Source organism: Pristis pectinata, chromosome 8, assembly GCF_009764475.1.
Source record: "Pristis pectinata isolate sPriPec2 chromosome 8, sPriPec2.1.pri, whole genome shotgun sequence".
NCBI lineage: Eukaryota > Metazoa > Chordata > Chondrichthyes > Rhinopristiformes > Pristidae > Pristis > Pristis pectinata.
In genome coordinates, this window is record NC_067412.1 from 43,831,162 (window position 1) to 43,859,098 (window position 27,937).

Sequence of the window (27,937 nt, forward strand, 5' to 3'; positions counted from 1 at the left end):
AAAATTGTCAAAGTTTTAAATTTTTGTCAATACAAGAGAATATTCCTTCTCCATCATTACATTGAGGCATGAGCAAAGTATGCTCTGGCAAACTAGAAATCTCTGAACTTTAAGACACTTGAATTAAGTGGCACTGACAGCAGAGTTCTCAGCTGCAGTGTTTTTGAACACTAATCTGCAGCTTTGTAACAGTGCAAAACACATGAAAGTTAAATTAACCTGGAAAGAGATGGCTAGTTTGGGTTAGAGTGTAAGAATAAATTGCTTCTCTGAAATCAAAACCAGATATTTCTTCTTGAAGTATCTTCTGTAGATCTTTGGGAACTGATCCAAAGTGACAGTGGGCTGTGGAGAAAACTCACAGATACATTAACTAGCTCCCATGTAAAACAGGGTCATCTGGGCTCTCAGAGGGAGTTAATGTAATAATGAGAAGCAAACATCACAATGATGCTTTTAAGACCAATCTCTCTTCGTTTCAGGGTATTTGTGCTGATCCTGGTGGTAGTGTCGGTTTTGTGGATTCCTCTGGTGCAAGCAAGCCAAGGTGGCAAGCTCTTCATGTACATCCAGTCCATTACCTCCTACCTGACACCACCAATCGTAGTGGTCTTTATAGCTGGCTGCTTTTGGAAGCGAGCTAACGAGAAAGTGAGTCATTTTCTTAAGATTTCTTCTGCATTTTAACTTGGCAAATTTAACACGGAGATGAATCAGAGAGACAAACATATTACCTTAGCAAGTCCTGGTGGATTGTGAGTTAGTTGAACCCAACAAGAGCGGGTTGGTGGAGAAGCGAATTCCATTACCTGTGACCCTGCTAACTTTGCGCTGTAAGTCATTGAGAGGGCTGACAAATTCCACTGGAACTGTTCAAGTTGAATTTTCACTTTAGATTATATTCTGCGTTCTAATTTTCAGTTTTGCGGTTAGGTTTGTTTTTACAGTTTTTAAAATTTGTACTTGGATTGGCCCTAATAGTTCTTTGGATTAAGGTCCTATGGATTTGTTCTCCACGTTGAGCCCCATTTAGAGAGTTCCAGTCACTCCCATAAGGGCCACCTTTACAACATGGAACGTTTTCAGTCTTTGGAAGAAGTAACCTTAGCAAACAAAAAAAGCTGTATTCTACTTCTGACAATTCCTTGGTATGGGAATACACATCAGCTACATGGAGGCACTAAATATACTGGATTGTTTTCCTTAAACCACAGTGGGTTAAGGAGATAGTTAATGGTGGTGTTCAAAATGATGAAATATCTCAATAGAGTTAAAAAAGACAAAGTGCTTCCTCTGGCAAGAAAATCAGTAAGCAGAAGGTGTTGATTTTTTTTTTAGTTTTTAAACCCACAGTGTGAGTTACTGTGACCTGAGGTATACATCTTCTGGAAGTAACTTCATTGGTAACTTTTAAAATGAAACTGGATATCTGAGTGATTGGCTCTATGGTGCGGCAGTTGCCACTGCTGCCCCACAGTTTTGGGGACCCAGGATCAATCCTGACCTTGAGTGTTATCTGTGTGGAGTTTGAGCATATGGGTTTTCTCAAGGTGCTCCTGTTTTACCTCCCACATCCCAAGTACATCCTGGCAGGTTACAGTAAATTGTCCCTAGTATGGGTAGGGGAATCAAGAGGAGTTGATGGGCATGTGAGAGACAATAGGTTATAGGATTACAGAGAAATATGGAGAATGTGAGTGGGACTGGTAGAATTTCTCTGCTGGGATCTGATGGTCTGATGGGTCAGGGACCATTGGTGTGTTGAGGATCAGGGCTGATCATTGGATCACTTGATTAGAACTAACTGGTGACTTAGGGGGTTTGGCAGATCAATGGGTTGCCGAATGAGGGCAAACCGGTGGGAAGAGTTGTGGCAGGACTGGATATGTAGAGGTGTCCAGGACCAGAGGGCATTGGTTTAGTGTGAAAATTAAGAAGTTTAGTGGGGATATGAGGAAGAAACTTTTCACCCAGAGGGTGGTTGCTATCTGGAACACACTGTTGGAGAAGGTGGTGGAAGCAGTGACTCCTACAACATTTGAGAACCATCTTAATGAGCACTTGAATTTCCAAGGCATAGTAGTCTGCAGAGCAAGTGCTGGTAAATGCAGTCAGTAGATAGGACTTGGTGGTCGGCATAAATATGGTGGGCCAAATGACCTCTTTCTGTGCTCTATGACTCTATGATAATAGTGTTAAAATTCACTATATTTAGTTATAGGAAATTTCTATTCATCTAGTACTGATTGTAGTCAAATTAATCAATAACTTCAGAAGCAGAGAACATTAATTAAAACATGTGTTGTGATATGGAGATTGGAGCTCTAGATATAACAGGTCTTTATTCAGAAGACGTTCAGAAGGAGACCTGGTGGGAAACTCTTCTGGAAGAATCTGTCAGTGGAATCCCCCTGACCTCAAAATACATCGAGTTTTTATGCTCTTAAGAGCAAAACTAGCAGTAGGTGATTAAACATAGAACATTACAGCACAGTACAGGCCCTTCAGCCCACGATTTTGTGCCAACATGTTATCCTGCTCTAAGATCTATCTAACCCTTCCCTTCCACATAGCCCTCCATTTTTCTATCATTCATGTGTCTATCTAAGAGTCTCTTAACCCTAATGTATCTGCCCCCACAACCTCTGCTGACAGTGCGATCCACACACCCACCACTCTCTGTGTAAAAAACTTACCTCTGACATCCGCCATACCTTCCTCCAATCACCTTATAATTATGCCCCCTCATGTTAGCCATTTTCACCCTGGGAAAAAGTCTCTGATTGTCCACTCGATATATGCCTCTTATCATCTTGTACACCTCTATCAAGTCACTTCTCATCCTCCTTCACTCCAAAGAGAAAAGCTCAAGCTCACTCAACCTATCCTCAATCCTGAGAGAATGTCTAAGAAGAAAAAGAGTAGAAAGCAATAATTATGAGCTCTACATAGAACTCTTGATAGAAACTGCCAATGTCCTATTTTAGCCCATGAATTTCTGTTCTAGATAGCATAACCCTACTTTTCATTTACTTTTTCTCAATTTCATACATTTTCTTGGGAGATTGAAGTCAGCAATAACTCTATGCACAGCTAATGTTTAGCACACCAGAAGAAGTTGAATCCAGTATTTGTTTTGAATAATATGTTTTCTCACTGAAGGGAAAGTATTCCCTTCCTACAAATCCACATCAAAACAACTGAAAACAAAATTCCATTACCCAAAAATATTCCTGTAGAATATCCTCTTGCTCCAAGACTCTCAAATTGATCAGAATAAAGAGGGAAGCACACTCCATTCTTTCCACAGTAATTGTCAAATAAGGATGTGTTCCACAATGGAATAACTGCCATAATGAATCCTGTAACCCAGATGAATATCAATGTGGATAAAGTCTGCCACTTGCCTGGTCTATAATGATTAAACGGGAAGACTATGCACATATATTTCTCCAGAGTCATGTATGTCAGTAGCATGACAGAGACTTCAGTGGAAAGCAAGGCCAGTGAGCCGATGAGCTGACATTTTGTGCTCTCCATCCATTGTTGGGCATGTCTGTTATATTCCCCCGGTACTTAACATCAAAGGCACCAATGAGGAAGAAATAGACTTCCATCAGACAAGCAGCACAGCAGAACGATTTGAATACAATCACACAATAGGAAGTAAGTGATTGCACTGGAGAGGGTGCAGAGGAGATTCACTAAGATGTTGCCTGGGATGGAGCATTTCAGATGAGGAGAGACTGGAGTGGCTGGGTTTGTTTTCCATGGAGCGGAGGACGTTAAGAAGAGACGTGATTCAGGTATATAAAATTATGAGGGGTTTAAGTAGGATATTCTACAGGAAACCTTTTCCTAAATCAGAGATAGATAAAACTAGCAGACATAGATTTAGTGTAAGGGGGAGGAGATTTAGAGGAGAGGGGCCTTTTTCACCCAGAGATTGACGAGTTCCTCGAATGCACTGCCAGAGAGAGTGGAGTCACTGATAGCATTTAAGAAGTAGCTAGGCAAGCACTTGAATTGCCCAGGGATTGATGGCTATGGGCCAGGCATTGAAAGTAGGATTACTACAGATGGGTGCCCACTGGTTAGTGTGGATGTGGTGGGCCAAATGGCCTGTTTCCATGCTGTATAACTCCAGGTCTCTCTATAATAATTTCAATAGTTACAATTGTATAGTTAACGTCAATATTTGTGTGCAAATAAAGGTTCCACTGAATTACATATTTACGATTGCAGCTGACAAGGCCATCAAACACTTGATGGCTAGACTCACTTGCCGGTAGGGTCATTGCCTGATATTTGTCAGAGTTACTTAGCACTTATCAACTCCTCCCTTAAATGTGTCAATGTCTTGCTGAATACAGGCATGAAATGTTTCAGTCTGAAGTTTAAAATAATGCAGATGCTGGAAGTCTAAAATAAAAATAGAAAATGCTCAAGCTACTCAGCAGGTCAAGCGGCATCTGTGGAAAAAAAATGATCTGTTTCTCTCTCTACAAATGGTGCCTGACATGCTATTTGTAACATTTTCTGTCTTTATAACTGGTTTGTTGTGTTGTCACTAAAACTGAACACAATACAACCATAGGCAAACATCCCTCATCACCTTGCTTCTGGAGTACAGCTCTTTGGTCCCTGCTTGAACCAAAGCTGTGATGAGATCAGAAGCTGAGTGAATGGTTCTGGTGAAATCCAAACTGAGCATTGACACGCAGGTATTGTTGATAACATCTTCCACCACATTTAAACCACCTCAAATAGTTTAACTGTGAATATTAATTCAATATAACATACGACTGTTTGTGTGCACAGGGTGCATTCTGGAGCCTCGTTGCTGGGTTTCTCGTTGGCATCATTCGAATGGTTTTGGATTTTGCCTTCATTGCACCAGCATGTGGGAAAGAAGACAAACGGCCATTAGTTATCAGCAAAGTTCATTTCTTGCACTTTGCTCTCATCCTCTGTCTCCTCAGTTTGATTGTGCTGGTGGTCATCAGTCTCCTCAGTCCACCTCCACGACCAGAACAGGTGAGTGAACAATGCATCCTGCTGAGCCTCCCAACTGAGTCTCCCAATAGTCTCAGTTATTATGCATTGTATTTATGTTCAAGGATTGAGTCTGAAGGAATGAGTGGCAGGGGCACCCCTTTTGCCAAGTCTAAAACCAAACAGGTGTGGAAGGAGAAGGATTGTGATTTGAGTTTTTATAGCTGTTCTTTCTGTTGAAAACTTTATTGGAAAATTTGAATGATTAATAAGAATCATTCAGGAATAAGCAAGATAAGTGTGATCAGGATTTCCTGGGTTATGGGAGATGCAGATGAAGAATTTCACATTTGTGGGATGCAGGATGTTTGCCTTGGCTTTGTGCATGGGCAGCCTGCTGAGGAATTCTTGAGAGCTTCCAGCTCAGCCCACACTGTCGACCCCTTCCATCATTGAACAATGGCAATTATTATCCATTTCAAATATTGGATCCCCTCAACCAACTCTGCTTTCCACTGATGTATGACATAACTCATTCTTCTTTCCCAGATCAGTCGGATGACTTGGTTCACTCGTTTTGACAAACTGCCAGAGAAGCCACCAGAAGAAACTGTTGTAGTTGTGCAAGACACAACTCCATCACCAGAAGAAGCCACAGTAGATAAAAGAGGCACCACTGAAGAACCCAGCACAAGGGCAGGTAATCCTCTTATACTGAATTTACTACATTACTCACATAATGCACCATTACAAAAACCTCGCTGACTCCCTCCTCGTAGTTTACATATCTGACGAACCCTACATCACTATATACCAGACAACTAATCTTCAAAAGAATAAAAGAATGGAAAATCTTGATATGGCTGGTATTGGTGAGACATCTGACATAAGCACAACAGTAAAAACGTTTACCACCACAACAATATAGCTTAAAAGCCCTTGGACAAGGTTTAAAACTTTGCAAGGTTTTCTGAGAGTAAATAGGACAAGAAAGATAAGATCTTTATCAGTCACATGTACATCAAAACACATTTTTTTGCATAGTGATTTGGGAGGCAGCCTGCAAGTGTTGTCATGCTTCCAGCGCCAACAAAGCATGCCCACAACTTCCCAACCTGTACATCTTTGGAATGTGGGAGGAAACCGGAGCACCCGGAGGAAACCCACGCAGACATGGGGAGAACGTACAAACTCCTTACAGACAGTGGCCGGATTTGAACCTGGGTTGCTGGCACTGTAAAGCTACACTACCATTGTAAGATGAGGCAAGGCTTCAGGATTGCAAATGAAAGAATGAATGAGAAAGGTAGAAGAAATTGTTTCACAGAAACAGTTGTTAGAATATCTACTGTTTCCCCACAAGTGGCAACTGAGAAATAAATTATCAAGTTATCCTTCATCTAACCTGCCAAAAGAAAACTGATGGTACCAATTGAGTTGTGTAGCAGCCAGAGCAGCAGAAGGAAGGAGCCAGCAGCTTTCAAAAAAGTTCTTTTCAGTTGGCTGAGTTGCCATACAGTTTTGGCAATAAAAAGAAGGTGGAGTGGCCATTGTGACAGTGGGCCAATGGTAGGAGTGGGGAACTGATGCTTTGGCTAGAGAGGCTTCGGTGAGGAGGCACAGGTGAGGAGCAGGTAAGAATCAGGTAAGGTTTTCATTTTCCTGTTAATCTGCAACCTTTGACTGTGTCCCTGATGACTACATGTGTGGGAAGTGCACCCAGCTGCAGCTCATGACAGAGCAAGTGAAGGAACTGGAGCTGGAGTTGGATGTAATCAGAATCATCCAGGAATCTGAGAATATCATAGATGAGACTATTATGGAGGTGGTCACACCCAAGGTACAGGCTTCAGATAGATGGGTGACCACCAGGAACAGTAAGGGGAGTAGAAGACAGTGCAGAATTCCTCTGTGGTCATTCCCCTCACTAACAGTTATACCCCTTTGGATACTGTTGGGGAAGGTGACCTTTCAGAGGCCAGCAGCAGTAGCTGGGTCAGTGGCACTGTCCCTGGCTCTGAGGCAAAGAAGGGAAGGGTGAAGTCAGGCAGAGTGATGATGATAGGGGACTTGATAGTAAGGGGTACAAATTGGCATTTCTGTGTCCACAATCAAGACTTCAGGATGGTGTGTTACCTCCTTGGTGCCAGGGTCAAAGATGTTTCACAGCAGGTACAGAACATTCTGAGGGGGGGTGGGTGAGCAGCCAGAGGTCATGGTCCATATAGGTACCAATGTCATAGGCAGGAGTAGGGATGAGGTCCTGCAAAATGATTTTAGGGAGCTAGGGAGAAAGTTAAAAAGCAGGACTTCCAGGGTTGTAATCTCAGGATTACTACACATGCCACATGCTAGTGAGGTGAGAAATAGGTATGTAGTGCCGTTCAATACGTGGCTAAGGAGCTGGTGCAGAAGGAGACCTTCAGATTTATGGATCATTGGGCACTTTTCCAAGGCAGATGGGACCTGTACAAACAAAACGGTTTGCATCTGAACTGGAGGGGAACCAATATCCTTGCCTGGAGGTTTGCTACTACTATTCGGGAGGGTTTCAGGGGGATGAGAACCTCAGCAGCAGGGCAACAGGTGGTAGTGCTGAGGGCAAGGAAGATGGTTTGATAAGTAAGATTGAAAGGAAGGAGAGCAAGGGACAGGCTAATAAACATGGTGGGACTGATGGGCTAAAATGTGTTTATTTCAACGCTGGGAGTATTATTGGTAAGGAGGATGAACTTAGAGCCTGGATCAGTACATGAAATTATGATGTTGTTGCCATTAGACCTGGATGCGTGAGGGACAAGACTGGCTGCTCAATGTTCCTGGGTTTCGTTGTTTTAGACGTGATAGAGAGGGAGGTAAAAGAGGTGGAGGGGTTGCACTACTGATGAGGGAGAATGTCACAGCAATACTCAGAGAGGATATACTGGAGGACTTTGGGTCTCCAAAGAGTCACTTTAGGTGGAGCTCAGAAATAGGATAGGTGCGATTATGCTGATGGGATTAAACTCTAGTCCTCCCAATAGCATCGCGAGGTGGAGGAACAGTTATGTAGACAGATTATGGAAAGGTGCAGAAACAACAGGGTTGTTAGGAAGTTAACTTCCCCAGTATTGAGTGAAACTTACTTAATACAAGAGGCTTAGATGGGGTGGGGTTTCTTGACTGTATCCAAGAGGAGTTCTTGAAAAAGTATGTGGAGAGTCCAACTAGAAGAGAGAACATACTGGACCTAGTTTTGGGAAGTGAGCCAAGTCAGGTGATAGACCTGATAGTTAGTGAACATTTTGGGAATAGTGAGGACAACTCATTATGTTTTAAGATAGTTATGAGTAAGGATAAAATTGGATCTTGCAGGAAGATAGTAAGTTGGGGGAGGGCAAATTACAAGAGGATAAGACACGATCTAAGAGGCATTGATTGGGAGCAGCTGCTGTCGGACAAGTCCACGTCTGACATGTGGGAGTTGTTTAAAGACCAGTTGATCAGAGTCCATGATCGACATGTTCCAGTAAGGAGTAAGGACAAGGATGGTAAGGTAAGGGAATCTTGGATGACCCCAGAGGTCCTAAACTTAGTCAGGAAGGAAAAGGAAGCACACATAAAGTTTAGGAAGCTAAAATCAGACTGTATCCTTGTGGAATATAAAGATAGCAGGTAAGTACTCAAGCAGGCGATTAGGAAGGACTAAAGAGACCATGAAATGTCCTTGGCAAACAGGGTTGATAATCCCAAGGCATTTTATATTTGTATTAAGCTAAAGAGGATAACTAAGGAGAGGGTAGGTCCACTCAAGTATAAAGGAGGGAATTTGTGCTTAGAGTCAAAGCTAGGTTGCATCGGTATTTACCGAGGAGAAGAAATTGGGAGATTGTGAAAGCAGAGTGGGGCATGCTAATGTGCTGGGACATTTTGAGATTAAGGAGAAGGTGGTGCTGGGTCTTCTGAAAAGCACTAATGTGGATAAGTTCCCAGGACCTGATGGCATATATCCCAGAATATTGAAAGAAGCAAGTGAGGAGATTGCTGGGACTTTGACAACAATCTTTGTGTCCTCACTAGCAACAGGTGAGGTCCCAGAGGACTGGAGAGCAGCAAATGTTGTGCCTTTGTTCAAAAAGGGAAATAGGGGTAAATCCAGGTAATTATAGGCCAGTGAGTCTCACGTCAGTGGTAGGGAAGCTATTAGAGAGGATACTGAGGGATAGGATTTATGCGCATTTGGAAAGGCATGGCCTGCTTAGGGACAGTCAGCATGGTTTTGTGCAGGGCAGGTCATACTTTACAAAGTTGATTGAGTTCTTTGAGGAGGTGACAAAGATGCTTGATGAGGATAAGGCAGTGGATGTTATCTACATGGAGATTAGTAAGGTATCTAATAAGGTCCCTCATGGTAGGTTGATTCAGAAGATAAAGATTCATGGGATTCAGGGTTTGAATTCGGAACTGGCTTGCCCATAGAAAACAGAGAGTAGGAGTGGAAAGCTGTTATTCTGGCTGGAGGTCTGTGACCAGTGGTGTTCCGCAAGGATCAGTGCTAGGACCTCTGTTGTTTGTGATACATATCAATGATTTGGATGAAAATATAGATGGGTGGATTAGCAAGTTTGTGGATGACACCAAGATTGGTGGAGTTGTGGACAGTGTAAAGGACTAACAAAAAATACAGCAGGATATAGATCAGTGATAGATATGGGCAGAGAAGTGGCAGATGGAGTTTAATCTGGGCAAATGTGAGATGTTGCACTTTGGGAGGTCAAATGAAAGGAGAAAGTATACAGTTAATGGTAGGCCCCTCAATAGCACTGAAAGTGGCTATGCAAGTGGATAAGGTGGTAGAGAAGGCCTATAGTATGCTTGCCTTCATTGATAGTTGTGCTGAGTATAAGAGTAAGGAAGTCATGCTGCAGCTATATACTGTAAAACTTTAGTCAGACCACACTTGAAGTATTGTGTGCCGTTCTGGTCGCCCTATTGTAGGAAGGATGTGGAGATTGTAGAAAAGGTGCAGAAGAGGTTTACCAGGATGCCGCTTGGATTGGAGGGTATGAGCTGTAAGGAATGGTTGGACAAGCTTGAGTTGTCCTCCTTAGAGCCAAGCTTTGGAGACTGATGGGAGACCTAATGGAGGTTTTTAAAATTATTGGAGGCATAGACATAATAAAATTATTGGAGGCATAGCCAGTCAGAATCTTTTCCCCAGAGGAGAAATGTCAAACAGCAGAGGACATGCTTTTAAGGTTAGAGGGGGGAAATTTAAAGGCAACGTGAGGGGCAAGTTTTTTACGCAGAGAATGGTAGGTGCCTGGAATGGGTAGAATCAGGCAGCTTGGTGGAGTTTAAGAGGCTTTTAGATAGATACATGAATATGAAAGGAATGGAGGGATATGGATGATAAACAGGAGGAGGACATTTAGTACAAATCAGCATCAAGATCGGCACAACATCGTGGGCTGAATGGCCTGTCCAGTGCTGTACTGTTCTATGTTCTATGTTGTTCAAAATAAACACCAAAAATGCTGAGAACACTCAGTAGGCCAGCATCTGAGGAGAGAGAAACAGAGCTAATGTTTCAGGTCTCAGACCCTTGGTCAGAACACAGAAAGAGAGAAAATGATAGCAGAGAAGGTATGGTGAGGGAAAAATTAGTTAGTAGTTAGAGCATCAGCTAGGATCAGATGATTCTTGTTTACCTGTATAATGTGTTGCTAATGGTTAGGTAGTGGACATGCCCAGGGGCCAGACTATACTAATAGAAAAAGTGAGCCCAAAAGATGATAGGCAGAAATGGCCAGTTCTGTTATAGGTCTCTTCCAGAAATGCCAACCTTGAAGTTCCCCTTTGCATCCAACTTTAGGTAATTCAGCATTTTCCAGCATTTTCTGTTTTTATTTCAAGTTTCCTGCAGGTTTTTTTGATTTTCATTTGCTGATGGAACTAAGTTGACTTCCCCTTTTCATTCTCCATTGCCCTGAGGTGAAGAGCACAGACCAAGCTGGTACAGGCATCTAATTGAAGTCGTGCTGCCTCGTTGTTGGTGTGCGTCCAGAAATCAGAATACAGTGAATGCTTTAACCAAAGAAAATGTTAAAAATGCAGATGCTGGAAATCTGAAATAAAAGCAGAAAATGATGGAAACACTAAGTAGGATTGCAGACTTCAATAGTTCTTGGACTGCAATACCCCTCCTGACCTTTGTCCCTATGCCTTTTCATCTAACCCCCGTCCCACTCCCTGCCATATTTTCACCATCCCTCCTGATCTTCCTCTCTTGGATCCTGAACGATCAGTCCTCAGCAGAGGCCTCAGCTTCATCCCCCTACAACCTCGTTCTTCATGAGTTCCAAGCCCAATGTAATGTTAGACTCTTCTTATATTGCTTCCTCCTTTGTACCTATTTTTATTGACAAAAGTCTTCACCCCAAACTGTGGATCTTTTCTCCCGTCTCCAGAATTCCCAATCCACCCAGACCTCTCTCCCCGGACTCATCCTTCTCTTGAACTATTCATTATTAACTATCAATGGGACTTTGACCACCTCGATTTCTCTGCTTCTCTCACCCATTCTAACCTACCTCCCTCTAAACTTGCAGCACCCTGCTCACTGAAGACCAATTCCTGATATTGTCATCAAATCCCCTGTCAAGGACGATGCTGCTGCAGTCTGGTAAACTATCCTCTATCTCACAGAGGCCAAATATTAGCTCTCAGACACCCCTCATACCTTCCTCTGGACCATGACCCCTACCATCAAATACCTGACTATTGTCTCCCACACAGTCATGGACCTCATTTCTTCGGGAGATCTTCCCTCTTCAGCTTTCAGCTTTGTAGTTCCCCAGTCCTGTACATCCCACTACTACACCTTATCCAAGATCAACGAGCAGGACTGCCCAGGCCTCAGACCACTCACTCCCCACCAAACTTATTTCTTCTGACTTTGACTCCATCCTTTCTCCCCTAGTCCAGTCCCTTCCTACTTACATCTATGACACCTCAGATACCCTCCACTACTTTGACAGTTTCCAATTCTCTGTTCCCAACCAGTTCATCTTCCATATGAATGTAGAATCTCTACACCTCCTTCTACATGAGGGCTCGCACGCAGGAGTTGTAGCCATTTCCCCTCCACCAACACACTCATTCGCCTGGCTCAACTCTTTCTCACATCAAACAAACTCTCCATCTACTCTACTCACTTTCTCCAGATCAAAGATGTAGCAATGGTACTCACATGGACCCAAGCTATGAGGGTCTTTATGCAATACACGGAACAGTCGTTGTTTCAATCCTTCTCAGGCCCCCTTCCTCAACACTTTTTCTGGCACACTGCATTGATGCTGTTTTCTGTATTGATGCAGAACTCAAAAGTGTCATCCCTTTTGCAACCAGTTTCCACCCTGTTCCCATCTTCACATGGTCCATCTCTGACTCTTCCCTCCCCTTTCTTGATCTTTCTGCCTCAATATCAGGAGATGGGACAGCTACTAACATCCATTACTCTTGATTATAATTTATCCCACACTGTCACATTTGCTCCATTGATGAGACCTTCTGCATATGTACCTCTGAATATCTTCCTTCCTCCTAACCCCAGGCTCCTCCTCTGCATACTGGACAGAGCCCTTGACCACATCCAATTTATATCCTGCACCCCTGCTCTCATTCCTTCTCATCCTGGACAGAGCAAGGACAGAGTTCCCTTGGTCCTCACCATCCACCCCACCAGCCTCTGCAGTCCACAGATCCTCCATTACAATTTCTGTCAGCTCCAATAATATTGCATCACTGGACATGTATTCTCTTCCCATGCCTTTTCAGCATTTCAAAGGGATCACTCCTTTTGCAAATATTTGGTCTGCTCCATTCCCATCAACTATTTTACAGCACTTCCTCATGCAGCCACGGGAGATGCAATACCAGTTTCCTGTTGCCTGCCACCTTAATTCCCCATTGCACTCCTTGTACAACCCAAGCTTGAGAAACAGCATCTCATCTTGTGTCTGGGCACGTTGCAACCTGCTGGGCATGAATCATAACCTTGCTATTAGTAACACATAACACAGACAAAGACATCCTATGTTCTTGTAACTGCTCCCATTAAGCCACTTGGTTTCACCCTATCAGAGAGCTTCCCTTCGTTTTACTTATCCCTCCCCCACCTTCTCTCTTTCCCAGTTCTGATGAAGGCTTCTGGACATGAAATGTTAACTGTTTCTCTCTCCACAGATGCTGCCTGACCTGTTGAGTGTTTACAGCACTTCCAGTTTTTATTTAATATTTTATCCACTTCAGGATCAACCTTTCAATATTTTCCTTTACTTTAGCCATTCAAAAGCATGTTGTCAAGACTTTTGAAAAATCCAAGTATACTGTTACAACTAGGCCAACTTTGTTCACAGCTACTGAATGAGCAAACAAAATACCACTTACGTAACAGGGATGAGGAGTGGATTAGTTAGTTAAAGTAGATAAATTTAACCAATGTTTCCAGAAAGAATGGCAGTAACTGATGTTTGGTTCCAGAAGGATAGGGAAGCTTTGAATAATTCATGATAATTGTGACAGATACTCCCATGAAAAGCACTCCTAACAGGTGATTTATGATTAAGATCTGACATGAAGTTGGAAACAATTCAACATATTGAAGAGAGAGTGGGGATTATTCAGCAAGAATTTCAGATGTTAGTCACTCCTTTGAGGGGTAGATGATAGTGGGTCAGAATAAGAAAAGGTGTATATACACAGAGGTCAGAAAATAAAGGGTTAGGCCAGAACAAGAATGTCTGGTACATTATCTTGTCAATCAAATAGATTGCACTAACACAGTAAACAGAAATTGGATCAAAATGGGGAAGTTATAACTCAGTTAGGAATGGTAAATTGAAGCATTCAAATTTTAAGGGCCAGAATACAGGGCAATCTGATAATTCTCAAACTCTAGTTTTAATTAGGAGTGCGCTCACTGTATTGGGATAAGTGTGTTAGCATGAATTGAAGATTTATTATCACAAAGAAGGGAGAGTCTGAATAAATTGGTCTTTTTCTGGCTGGAAGGGGGTGGTGCAGCGGGGATCTATTCTTGGCCTTCAGTTATTTACCATTGATATTAATGACCTGGAGGCGGGGCAGAATAGAGGGCATCCAAGTTTACTAATCACACAAAATTAGTTGAGAGGGTATATTGTGCTGACTATACTTGGATTCTGTAAAAGGATGTAAGCAAGTAAACAGCAAGAGCAAGTTTAATAATCAGGATAGCCAGGGGCACAGTGATGGCAGAGAAAGAAATACCCAGTTAAACTGCATTTATTTCAATACACGAGGTTTAACACATAAAACAGATGAATACCAGAGTGTGGATTGGCTGTGAGAACTGGGATGTTACAGCCATAACAGAAACATGGCTGAGAGAAGGGAAGGACTGGCAGCTCAATCTTCCAGGATACAGATGCTACAGGAGTGACAGGGGTACAGTAAGCGAGGAGCGGGTGTTACCTTTCTGATAAAGGAGGACATAATAGCAATACTTAGAGATGACATTCTGGGGGATCGTTCTGTGAGGCCATATGGGTAGAAACAAGAAGGGTTAATCTAGTGGGGCTGCATTTTAGACACCTCGAATAGTCAGCAGGAATTTGAGAAACTTGGTGTGTAGAGAAATTGCTCATAGTTGTTAGAGAAAGAGGTTTGTATTAGTGGGAGATTTTAATTTCCCCAGTATTGACTGAGCCATCCAGAGTGTTAAGGGCCTGGACAGGGTGGAATTTGTGAAATATGTCCAGGAAAGTTTCCTGAGTCGATATATAGAGGGCCTTACACAGGAGGGTGCAACACTGGACTTCCTCTTAGGGAATGAGGTAGGTCAAGTAACAGAAATGGCAATCAGGGAGCACTTTGGCTCTAGTGACCATAATTCTATTGAAAAGGATAGGACAGGTCCACAGGTTAAGGTCCTAAAGTGGAGCAGGGCTAAATTTGGGGGAATTAGGCACGATCTAGCAGAGGTTGATTGGGTGAACCTGTTTGAAGGGGAAAGGAACAAATAGCAAGTTGGAGGCAGAAATATTTGTTTCATCGTGTGATATCAAGATTCCAGGTGCAGCACGTTCCTGTTAGGGTGAAGGGTAAAGCTGGCAAGTTTAGTGAACCTTGGCTGACGAGGGATATTGAGGATCTGGTCAAGAAAAAGGAGGAAGTGTATACTGGGTTTGGGAGGTTGAGGACAAGTGAGTCCCTTGATGACTGTACAAAGATTAAGAATACTCTTCAGAGGGAAATCTGGAGGGCAAAGAGAGGGTATGACATAGGTTAAGGAAAATTCCAAGAGATTCTATAGCTATTAAAAGCAACACACAAAATGTTGGAGGAACATAGCAGATCAAGCAGCATATATGGAGGGAAGTAAAGAGTAAAAGGGTGGACAGGGAGAGAGTAGGTCCCCTTAGAGATCAGCAGGGCTGCCTATGTCTCGAGCTGCGGGAGATATGTGGGATTTTTAATATTTCTCCTCGGTGTTTCCTGAGGAGAAAATCATAGTTGCTCAAGAGATAAGGCAAGCAAGTGGAGATATTTTGGAGGACATTAAGGTGGATAAATGCCCAGGGCCTGACTGAGTGCATCCTTGGAATTTGCAGGAGGCTAGAGAAGAAATTCTGGAGACCCTTGCGGAAATATTTGCTTCATCGTTGCCACTGGCAAAGTTCCGAAGACTGGAAGGTGGCAAACGTTGTTCCATTGTTTAAGAAGGGTAGCAGCAAAAGTCAGGGAACTACAGGCCGGTCAGCCTGACATCAGTAGTGGGGAAGACACTGGAGGAAATTCTGAGGGACAGGATCTACCAGCATTTGGATAGACAGAGTCTGATTAGGAGGAGTCAGCATGGCATTGTGCATGGAAAGTCGTGATTGTTTTAGTTTTTGAAGAGCTTTTTGAAGAGGTAACCAAAAAGGTAGATGAGGGTAGGGCAGTGAATGTTGTCTATTTGGATTTTGGCCAGGGCTTTGACAAGGTCATGGAATCCTGGGAGAGTTAGTTAGGTGGATTCAAAATAGGCTTGGGGTAGGAAGCAGAGGGTGGTGGTTGAAGGTTGTTTCTTGGAATGGAGGCCAGTGACTAGTGATATGCCATGGGGATCAGTGTTGGGAGCCTTGTTATTTATTATTTATATAAATGATTTAGACGCGAATACGCAAGGCTTGGTCAGTCATTGGTGAGGCCCCACTTGGAGTACTGTGTACAGTTTTGGTCACCCTGTTATAGGAAAGACGTTAAACTGGAAAGAGTGCAGAAAAGATTTACAAGGATGTTGCCAGGACAAGAGGGCCTGAGTTATAGGAAGAGGTTGACCAGGCTAGCTCTTTATTCCTTGGAACATAGGAGAATGAGGGGTGACCTTATAGAAATGTTTCAAATTATGTGAGGCATAGATAAGGTGGATGGTAATGGTCTTTTTCCCAGGGTAGAAGAGTCCAAAACTAGGGGACATAGATTTGGGGTGAGAGGGGAAAGATTTAAAAGGGACCTGAGGGGCAACTTTTTCATACAGAGGGTGGTGCGTATATGGAACAAGCTGCCAGAGGAAGTGGTTGAGGCAGGTACAATAGTATCATTTAAGAAGCACTTGGATAAATACATGGAGGGGCAGAGCTTAAAAAAATTGGGACTAGCTGTGTGGACACCACGGTCGTCATGGACTGGTTGGACCGAAGGACCTGTATCCGTGCTCTATTCTTCTATGATTCTATGTAGATAAACCTGTGTTAAACTCTATGTGATGGGGCATAAACTCAGGTAATGGAATTTAACAAGCAGCACGGTGGGCACACAGCTAGTGCCAAGGAGGATGAGGGCTTCTTAAGCTAGTCCTTGAGTAAAGTCCTAGCTCCCTTAGTCTCTCCTCATAATCCATACCCTCCAATCCAGGCAGCATCCTGTAAATCTCCTCTGCACCCTTTCCAACACTTCCACATCCTTCCTATAATGAGGCGACCAGAACTGGACACAGTACTCCGAGTGTAGTCTAACTAGAGTTTTGTAGAGCTGCATCATTACCTTGCGGCTCTTAAACTCGATCCCTCGACTTATGAAAGCTAACATCCCATAAGCTTTCTTAACTACCCTATCCACCTGTGAGGCAACTTTCAGTGATCTATGGATATGGACCCCCAGATCCCTCTGCTCTTCCACACTGCCCAGAATTCTGCCATTAACCTTGTAGTCCACCTTGGAGTTTGTCCTTCCAAAGTGTATCACCTCACACTTCTCTGGATTGAACTCTATCTGCCACTTCTCAGCCCATCTCTGCATCCTATCAATATCCCTCTGCAAGCTTCGACAGTCCTCCACATTATCCACAACACCACCAACCTTTGTATCATCTGCAAACTTGCTAACCCACCCTTCTACCCCCTCATCCAAGTCATTAATAAACATCACGAAAAGTAGAGGCCCCAGCACCGATCCGCTAGACACAGCCCTCCAATCTGAATGCACTCCCTCCACCACAACCCTCTGCTTTCTACAGGCAAGCCAATTTTGAATCCACACTGCCAAGCTTCCCTGGATCCCATGCCTTCTGACCTTCTGAAGAAGCCTACCATGTGGAACATCTGAAGATAGATGTTGAGATGTTTCCATTAGTGGAAGAATATGGAATGAGGAGACGAAGTGACAAGGGAAGGAGACTGAAGTGTGCAGGAATTTTTTGATGGAGAGGATAGTGAATATCTGGAATTCTCTACCCCAGGGTTTGGAGCGCAAATCATTAGAAGATCAGAAGAAATATTTAAGGAGGAAGTAGATACATTTTTGAAAGATCATGAAATTGGGGGTTATGAGGAACTGGTGCAGCAGAGGAGTTGAGGCCTGGGGTAGATCAGCATGATCATATTGAATGGTTGTGCAGGGTTGAGGGACCAAATGGCTCTCTGTGTGGAGTTTGCATGTTCTCTCTGGCTGTAACGAACACAAAACGCTGGAGAAACTCAGCAGGTCAGACAGCATCTATGGCGGAAATGAACAGTCAATGTTTAGGGCCGAAACCCTTCTTTAGAACTCTAAAGGAAGAGGGCAGAAACCAGAATAAAAGGGGAAGGGGAGGGGGAGGTGCATGAGCTGGCAGGTGATAGATGAATCCAGGTGAGAGGGGGAAGGTAGGTAGGTGGGGGGGTGAGAAGCTGGGAGGTGATAAGTGAAAAAGTGCTGAAGAAGAAGGAATCTGATAAGAGAGGCCATGAAATAAAGGGAAGGAGGTGGGCAGGTCATGAGTGTGGGGTAGGGGAAAGAGAGGGGGTGGAGGGGCTACAGGAATGATCGAAAACAAAAGAGGGGGGGGAGGAAAACAGAGGAAAGCGGTTACCAGAAGTTAGAGAAATTAATACTGATGCTATCAGGTTGGAGACTACCAAAATGGAATATGACGTATTGCTCCTCGAAACTATGTTTGGCCTCAATGTGGCAGTAGAGGAGGCTATGGACAGACATGTCAGTGTGGGAATGAGAAATGGAATTAAAATGGCTGGCTGCTGGGAGATCCTGGTTGTTGCGGCAGACAAAGTGAAGGTGCTCAATGAAGCTATCCCCCAATCTGATTCGGGTCTGAACGATGTAGAGGAGGCCACACCAGGAACACCGGATTCAATAAGTGACCCTGATGGATTTACATGTGGAGTACTACCTCACCTGGAAGGACTGTTTGGGGCCCTGAATGGTGGAGAGGGAGGAGGTATAGGGGCAGGTGTAGTGCTTAGCATGGTTGCAAGGATAAATGCCTGGAGTGTGATCAGTGGGGAGCATTGAGCGGACAAGGGAGTTGCAGAAAGTGGAGGGGAGAGGAGGGGAGGGAAAGATGTGCCTGGTGGTGGGATCCTATTGGAGATGGCAGAAGTTGCGGAGAATGATATGTTGGACGTAGAGGCTGGTAGGGTGGTAGGTGAGGACAAGGGAAATCTATCCCTGTTATGTCAGGGAGGGGATGGGGTGAGAGCAGACATGTGGGAAATGGAGGAGATGCGGGTGAGGTCTGCGTTGATAGCACAGGAGAGGAAACTGCATTTACTGAAAAAAGAGGACATCTTGGATGTCCTGGGATGGAAAGCCTCATCATGAGAACAGATGTGGCAGGGGTGGAGGAACTGAGAGAAGGGAATAGCATCCTTGCAAGTGACAGGGTGGGAAGTTGGTTTCCTGCTGTATCCCAAAATGTGTATGTAGGTATTTTCCCGCTGTAAGTTACCCCAAGATAATTACCCCTTAGAATGAAAGAGGTGTGGTTGGGTGTGTGCGACAGGGGATAAATTGCAGAAGTACAGGGAAATAAGGCCCAGGGAATAGGGACTGATGGGATTATTCTACTGGGAGTCAATATGGACACAATGGGCCTCCTTCTGTGTTGTCATAACTAAGGGTATTAGTCAATGTGGTCAAATGCCAGAGTGAGGAGAAGGTGGTGGTGGCTCACCTTGGTCCCCCACCCTGCTCCATCCGAAGGGTGGGGAAGGTGGCAGCCAGTAAGGCTACTGCCAGCTCCTGTCAGTATGTCTGGGTGTTCCCTCTATTGTTCCACTGAGGGATGTGGAGAAGGGAGTGAGACCTGAAGTGAGTAGAGGCAAGTTTCAAACATTAAGATTAGCACATTAACAATAGAATTTCACAAGCAATGCAATAATACTATTCTCTCTACTAGATGAGAAAACTGAATCAAGGGCAATGCGCTTTTTGATGTGGTTCTGTGGGATGAGCACGAAACGTGTGGATATTGCCTTTACTGACACTGAAGAAAAATACATTGCCTCACTGCATGAGAATCGGCGCATGCGATACTTTGTCAATGTTAATTTAGTGATTTGTATGGTTGCTACCATTTTCCTTTATGCTTATTTTGCTTGAGACAATAAAACAAACTTGTGTTTTGCAAAGTAACACTTCCTTGAAACTCTCAACACATCTGATACCATGTTGGGTATTATGGTTAGAAAGGTAACACCAAAGATACCAGATATTACCTTGAGGTTATGAATGAAGGACGATTTATAATACTGTGTTTGGTAAAGTTTAATACAGTTTCTTTCAGAAATGGTGTGTGTCTCTTGCTCTTTATTAGCTACAAACTAAATAAAGATTTAACAAACAACTGCATGAAAATTGATCTTCTTTCAATTGACAGAGCTTAATGAACCTCCTTTCCAAGCAAACCAGGCTGTTTTACACATCTAGCCATCAACAAATCTACCCAGTCACAGCTACAGGTGCAAATAAATCTTCCAGTGAATTTGGTGGACTTTGTGGGGACCTTGAGACATCTTTTGTAGGTAGTCCAGATCTTGGAAGTATGTAGGAGGGCAGGGATAACCATTGACAGTCTCCTCTCCCAGAGCAGCATCCCCAGCACTGAGGATCCAGTTACACATGACCAGTTCTGTGGGAGAGGCCATGTTGCTCACATACCTGACACCAGACTCCCAAAGCACGGTATATTCCAGTCTCCATCAGAGGAAGCTATTACCAGGTGGACAGGGGAAAAGTCTGAAGGGTGTGTTCAAAGAAGAGTTTCTTGAGTTTCTTTCTTGAAGAGTTGCAATATTCCCTCTGACCCCTGGGAATCTCTGGCCCATGACCACTCAAAGTAGAGAAGAAGTGTTCAGGATGGTATTGAGAGTACACAGTGCCATAGAGTTTTAGAGCACGGAAACAGGCCAACCAAGATTCCCATCTAAGCTAATCCCATTTGCCCGAGTTTGGCCCATATCCCTCCAAACCCTTCCTGTCCATGTACCTGTCCAAGTACCTTTTAGATGTTGTTACTGTACTTGCCTCAACCACTTCCTCTGGCAGCTCATTCTGTATACTGACCACACTCTGTGTGAAAACGTTGTCCCTCAGGTTCCTATTAAATCTCTCCCCTCTTACCCTAAACCTATGTCCTCTAGTTAACCATAGAACCATAGAAACGTAGAACAATATGGCACAATACAGGCCCTTCAGCCCACCATGTTGTGCTGCCCTTCAAACCACACCTATGACTATCTAAACCCTTCCTCCCACATATCCCTCTAACTTAAATTCCTCCATATGCTTATCTAACAATCTCTTGAACTTGTCCAATGTATCAGCCTCCACCACCACCCCAGGCAGCGCATTCCATGCACCAACCACTCTCTGGGTGAAAAACCTCCCTCTGACATCACCATTGAACTTCCCACCCAATACCTTATAGCCATGTCCTCTTGTTTTGAGCAATGGTGCCCTGGGAAAGAGGCGCTGGCTGTTCACTCTATCTATTCCTCTCAATATCTTGTATACCTCTATCATGTCTCCCGTCATCCTCCTTCTCCCCAATGAGAACAGTCCTAGCTCCTTTAATCTCTCCCCATAATCCATACTCTCCAATCCAGGCAGCATCCTGGTAAATCTCCTCTTTCCAATGCCTCCACCTCCTTCCTATAATGAGGTGACCAGAACTGGACACAGTACTCCAAGTGTAGCCTAACCAGAGTTTTGTAAAGCTGCATCATCACTTTGCAGCTCTTAAACTCGATCCCCCGACTTATGAAAGCTAACATCCCATAAGCTTTCTTAACTACCCTATCCACCTGCAAGGCAACTTTCAGTGATCTGTGGATATGAACCCCCAGATCCCTCTGCTCCTCTACACTGTCCAGAATCCTACCATTTACCTTGTACTCTGCCTTGGAGTTTGTCCTTCCAAAGTGTACCACCTCACACTTCTCTGGATTGAAAACCATCTGCCACTTGTCAGCCCAGCTCTGCATCCTATCAATATCCCTCTGCAAGCTTCTACGGCCCTCCACACTATCCAAAACACCACCAATCTTTGTGTCATCTGCAAACTTGCTAACCAACCCTTCCACCCCTTCATCTAAGTCGTTAATAAATATCACAAAAAGCAGAGGTCCCAGAACCAATCCGTGCGGGACACCACCAGTCACAGCCCTCCAATCTGAATGCATTCCCTCCACCACAACTCTCTGTTTTCTACAGGCTAGCCAATTTTGAATCCACACAGCCAAGCCTCCCTGGATCCCTTGGCCTCTGACCTTCTGAAGAAGCCTACCATGTGGAACCTTGTCAAACGCCTTACTAAAATCCATGTAGACCACATCTACTGCACTACCCTCATCAATCTTCCTGATCACCTCCTCAAAGAACCCTATCAGGCTTGTGAGGCAAGATCTTCCCTTCACAAAACCATGCTAGCTGTTCCTAATCAGTCCATGTTTCTCCAAGTGCTTATAGATCCTATCTCTTAGAATTCTTTCCAACAGCTTACTTACCACAGATGTAAGGCTCACCAGTCTGTAATTCCCTGGACTATCCCTACTACCTTTTTTGAATAAGGGGACAACATTCGCCACCCTCCAATCCTCCGGTACCATCCCCGTTGACAACGAGGAATCAAAAATCCTAACCAGCGGTTCAGCAATCTCCTCCCTCACCTCACGAAGCAGCCTGGGGAATATTCCGTCAGGCCCCGGGGACTTACCTGTCCTAATATTTTCTAACAACTCCATCACATCCTCTCGATATCTACATACTCCAGAACATTACCCTCACCTACGCTGTTCTCAGCATCATCATGACCCCTCTCCTTGGTGAATACTGAAAGGAAGTATTCATTGAGAACCTCACCCACTTCCACAGCTTCCAGGCACATCCTCCCACCTTTGTCTTTAATCAGACCTACCTTTACCCTAGCCATCCTTCTGTTCTTTACGTACGAGAAAAAAAGCCTTGGGATTCTCCTTAACCCTGCTTGCCAAAGCCTTTTCATGTCCCCTTCTCACTCTCCTCAGCCCTTTCTTAAGCTCCTTCCTTGCTACTCTATATTCCTCATGAGCCCTGTCAGATCCTTGCTGCTTACACCTTATGTATGCTACCCTCTTCTTTCTAACTAGTTGTTCCACCTCTCTCGTCACCCACGGTTCCTTCACCCTACCATTCCTTCTCTGCCTCACTGGGACAAATTTATCCCTAACATCCTGCAAAAGATCCCTGAACATCGACCACATCTCCATAGTACATTTCCCTTCAAAGACGTCACCCCAATTTACCCTCCCAAGTTCTAGCCTTATAGCCTAAATATTCGCCTTCCCCCAATTAAATATCTTCCTGTCCTCTTTGCTCCTATCCCTGTCCATGACAATTCTAAAGGTTATGGAGCAATGGTCACTTCCACCCAAATGCTCACCCACCGATAGATCTGTCACCTGACCCGGTTCATTACCTAAAACTAGATCTAATATGGCATTCCCTCTAGTCAGCCTGTCAACATACTGCGTCAAGAATCCATCCTGGACACACTTAACAAACTGCACCACGTCTAAACCCTTGGCACTAAGTAGGTGTCAATCAATATTTGGATAGTTGAAGTCTCCCATTATAATAACCTTGTTATTTTCGCATCTATCCAAACACTGCCTCCCAATCTGCTCCTCAGTATCCCCACTGCTACCGCGGGGCCTATAGAATACTCCCAGAAGGGTAACTGCCCCTTTCTTATTCCTAACTTCCACCCATATTGACTCTGGAGAGGATCCTTCTACATTATCTACCCTTCCTGCAGCTGTAACTGTGTCCCGGACCAGTATCACCACCCCTCCTTCTCTTCTCCCCCCTTCCCTATCCCTTTTAAAACACTGAAAACCAGGAATATTCAATATCCATTCCTGCTCTGATGTCAGCCATGTCTCTGTAATAGCCACAATATCATAGTCCCATGTACTTATCCAAGCTCTCAGTTCATCTCCCTTATTCCTGATGTTTCTCGCATTCAAGTACATGCACTTCAGCCCATCCACCTTACCACTTTTAGAGCCTGTACCCTGCCTCTCCATCCTCAAAACCTCTCTACCTGTCAGATCTGACTTTTCCCCATCCCCTTCTTCCTCTGACCTACTCCTTTGGTTCCCTTCCCCCTCGCAATCTAGTTTAAACCCTCCTGAACCACCCTAGAAAACCTGGCCGCAAGGATATTGGCCCCCCTCAAGTTCGAGTGTAACCTGTCCTCTGTGTAGAGGTCCCAATTATCCAAAAATCTAAAACCCTCCCTCCTGCACCAACTTCTCAGCCACGCATTTATCTGCCATCTCCTCCTATTCCTGCCTTCACTAACACGTGGCACTGGCAGGAATCCCGAGATCGCTACCCTCGAGGTCCTGTCCTTCAGCCTTCTGCCTAGCTCGCTAAACTCCCTTTTCAGGACCTCATCCCTCTTCCCACCTTTGTCATTGGTACTGACATGAACCACGACTTCTGGCTGTTCTCCCTCCCGCTCTAGAATCCTGTGGACCCGATCAGTGACACCCCGGACCCTGGCACCTGGGAGGCAACATACCATCCGGGATTCATGCTCACTGCCACAGAACCTCCTATCTGTTTCCCTGACTATCAAGTCCCCTATCACTACCGCCTTCCTCTTCTCCCCTCTCTTCTGAGCAGCAGGACCGGTCCCAGTGCCACAGAGCCGACTACTGCTGCTAGGCCCCGCCAGGTCATCTCCCTCAACAGTCTCCAAAGCAGAAAACCTGTTACCGAGGGGAACAGCCTCCGGGGTTCCCTGCTCTGTCTGACTGTTCGTTTTCTTTCTCCTTTTCCCTTCCCTGACAGTCACCATTCTATCTACTTCCTGGACTCCAGAAGTACCTGCTCTAAGGGGGGTGACCGTCTCCTGATGAACAGAATCTGCAAAACTCTCTGCACAGTGTTTGAAGCTGCAACTCCAGCTCATCGATTTTGAGCCGGTTCCTCCAGCCTCAAGCACTTACTGCAGATGTGGCCATCTTGGACCGCAGCAAGGTCCACGAGTTCCCACATCAAACAGCTGCAGCACACCACCATGTCCTCCATCTGAACTAATACCTTGTTTTTTCCTAGTTTTTCTACTTAAATATTTATCACAGATAACAGGTAACCTTATCTTTGCCTACCTACCAGCTACTCACCTGCCTTACCCCTTTACGCCGATGCCCCTTGAGCCAAAGCACAGAACACTCTGCTCCCTCTCACTCTGCTGCCTGCTGTATAGGCGGTTTGCTTTTTAAACTGCCCACGCCGCGCCTGCACAGTCCAGCCCCCACTCGACCACTAAAAACTTATAAAACACTTATAAAAATACTAACCCTAGTAAATTATAACCCTATTAAAAACTAATCCTTACACTTAAACCTTAATTAAAAGAAAAACTTATAAAGTTCTCGATTCCCCAAGCCTGGGAAAAAGACTGTGCACATTCGTCCTGTCTATGCCTTCATAATTTTGTACCTCCCTATAAGATCACCCCTCATTCTCCTATGCTCCAGTGATAAAAGCTCCAACCTGCTCTAGAGTCGGCAAAATCCTCGTAAATCTTGTTTGCACTCTTTCCAGCTTAATGACATCTTTCCCATAGCAACTGCAACATAATACCCCAACTTCTATGCTCAATGCCCTGACTGATGAAGGCCAGTGTGCCAAGAGCTTTCTTCACCACCCTGTCTACCTGCGATGCCACTTTCAGGGAACCATGTACTTGTACTCCTAGGTCCTTCTGTTCTACAACACTCCCTAGGGCTCTACCATTCACTATGTAAGCCTGACCCTGATTTGTGTCTTCCCAAACTGCAATATCTCACACTTATCTGAATTAAACTCCATTTGCCATTCCTTGGCCTACTTACCCGGTTGATCAAGATCCGTCTGTAAATCCTGATAACAATCTTCACTGTCAATGACACTGCCTATTTTAGTGCCATCTGCAAACTTACTAACCATGTCTTGTACATTCCCATCCAAATCATTGACATAGATGACAAATAACGATGTGCTGAGCATTGACCGCTGAGGGAACACCATGGGCCTCCAGTCCAAAAAACAACCTTCCACCATCACCATCTGCTTCCTACTATCAAGCCAATTGTGTATCCAATCAGCTAACTCTCCCCGGATCCCATGCGATCTAACTTTCCATAGTAGCCTACCATGTGGAACCTTCTCAAGTTCCTTGCTGAATTCCATGCAGATCACATCTACCACCCTGCCCTTTTATTGACCTTCTTTGTTACTTATTCAAAAAACTAAATCAAAGCCCTGGTTTACTTGGTTTAGTGGCCCTGTGCAAGCAGCACACCATCTAACAATCTAGCTGCCCCATGATGTACGTCCTGCCCCATCTGTAGAATACTCTGCAGTTACAACATCAGCCACCTCAGAACCCACAAAACCACAGTGGAAGTGTCATCCTGGATCCCCAGGGAACGCCTAAGACAAAGAAGAGAAATTAAGGTACGCACCTTCAATGCATCCCTTAGCTTTAAATCTTTATCACTGAGGATGCTTCTGCTATTTTTAATCCAAAAGGAAATATATAGCAGACCATTCAGATGATATATAAGCACAAGATGCCAGAAATTCTCAGCAGGTCAGGCAGCATCTGTGGAAAGAGAAACAGAGTTAACGTTTCAAGTCGAAGATCCTTCTTCACTTCTGATGAAATTGTTTATCTCTCCAAAAATGCTGCCTGACCTGCTGGATATTTCAGATTTCCACCATCTCTAATTTTCACTTCTTGTTCAGATGATATAAACTGATCCTTCCCACTTCCAGGTACAGAAGCCTGAAGTCCCACACCACCAGGTTCAGAAACAGCTACTTTCCTACAAACATCAACCGACCTGCACAAACCTAACCCTACCTCAGCAATGGAACACTACAGACCACTTCTTGCACTACCATAGACTTGTCTCTGATTGTGTCTTTTTTTGCACTGTCTTGTTTTTGTGCAATCTCTTTTTCTCTCTTTCTCTTCACTGTCTTGTATAATTTATGTCTAATTTATGTTCTGTGTGTTGTCTGTACCAATGTGCCTGTGATGCTGCTACAAGCAAGTTTTTCATTGTACCTGTACCTCACTGTACTTGAACACATGACAATAAACTCCACTTGACTTGAGTTTCCTTTACCAACTCTTCATTGACTCTGGTAAAATAAGCAGTTCTAGTCAAAGTGCAAGTCAAAGTCAAGTTTATTGTCATATGCACACATGCAATGAAAAACTTACTTGCAGGAGCATCACAGGCATATAGCATCATATAAACAGCATTCACAAGAAAAACATAAATTAAACATAAATTATACACAACTTCTACAAGAAAACACAATTAGAACAAAAAAACAAAGTTCATTTTAGTGCAGTGTTCAAAGTGGTCAGTGTTGCTAAACTGTAGTGATTAGGGTTCTGTTGGTTCATTCAAGAACCGAATGGTTGAAGGGAAGTAGCTGTTCTTGATCCTGGTGGTATGGGACTTAAAGCTTCTGTACCTCCTGCCCGATGGTGGCTGCAAAAAGTTGGCATGGCCTGGACGTTGAGGATCTTTGATAATAGGTGTTGCCTTCTTGAGGCAGCACCTCCTGTAGATACTACTGATGGCAGAGAGGGATGTGCCCGTGATGTAATGGACAGAGTCCACTACTCCCTGCAACTTCTTACGTTCCTGTGCATTCAAGTTGCCGTACCAGACCATGACGCAACCAGTCAGGATACTTTCAACAGTACATCTGTAGAAGTTTTTGAGAGTGCTTGGTGACAAGCTGAACCTCCTTAATCTCCAAAGAAAGTAAACCTGCTGGCCTGCTTTCCTCATTATTGCATCTATGTGCTGGGCCTGGGACAGGTTATCTGATACATTAATGCCCATGAATTTAAGCTGCTGGCTCTCTCCACTGCCGATCCCCCAATGTAGACTGGTACATGTCCGTCCTCCTTCCCTTTCCTGAAGTCAACAATCAGCTCTTTAGATTTGCTGATGTTGAGCGAGAGGTTGTTTTTGCAGTATCATTCAACCAGGTGAACTATCTTGGTCTGGTAAGCAGATTCATCCCCACCTGTGATTAGTCCAACAACAGTAGTGCCTACCAGTGCCCAAAACCTGTGACCCAAAGAACTTATGGT

The 27,937-nt window shown here is 44.2% G+C and overlaps 1 protein-coding gene across 1 annotated transcript in view; it reads left to right on the plus strand.

Annotated features, from left to right (window-relative positions):
• LOC127573846 (sodium/myo-inositol cotransporter 2-like) overlaps nucleotides 1-19,881 on the plus strand; it is a 100,991-nt gene extending 81,110 nt beyond the window's left edge. The window contains exons 12-16 of the mRNA XM_052022373.1: nucleotides 483-651; nucleotides 4,822-5,037; nucleotides 5,545-5,695; nucleotides 7,574-7,581; nucleotides 19,684-19,881. Of these exons, the coding sequence (XP_051878333.1) occupies nucleotides 483-651; nucleotides 4,822-5,037; nucleotides 5,545-5,695; nucleotides 7,574-7,581; nucleotides 19,684-19,881 (742 nt within the window). The remainder of the gene's footprint in view (nucleotides 1-482; nucleotides 652-4,821; nucleotides 5,038-5,544; nucleotides 5,696-7,573; nucleotides 7,582-19,683) is intronic.
• The last annotated feature ends 8,056 nt before the right edge of the window (nucleotides 19,882-27,937 follow it).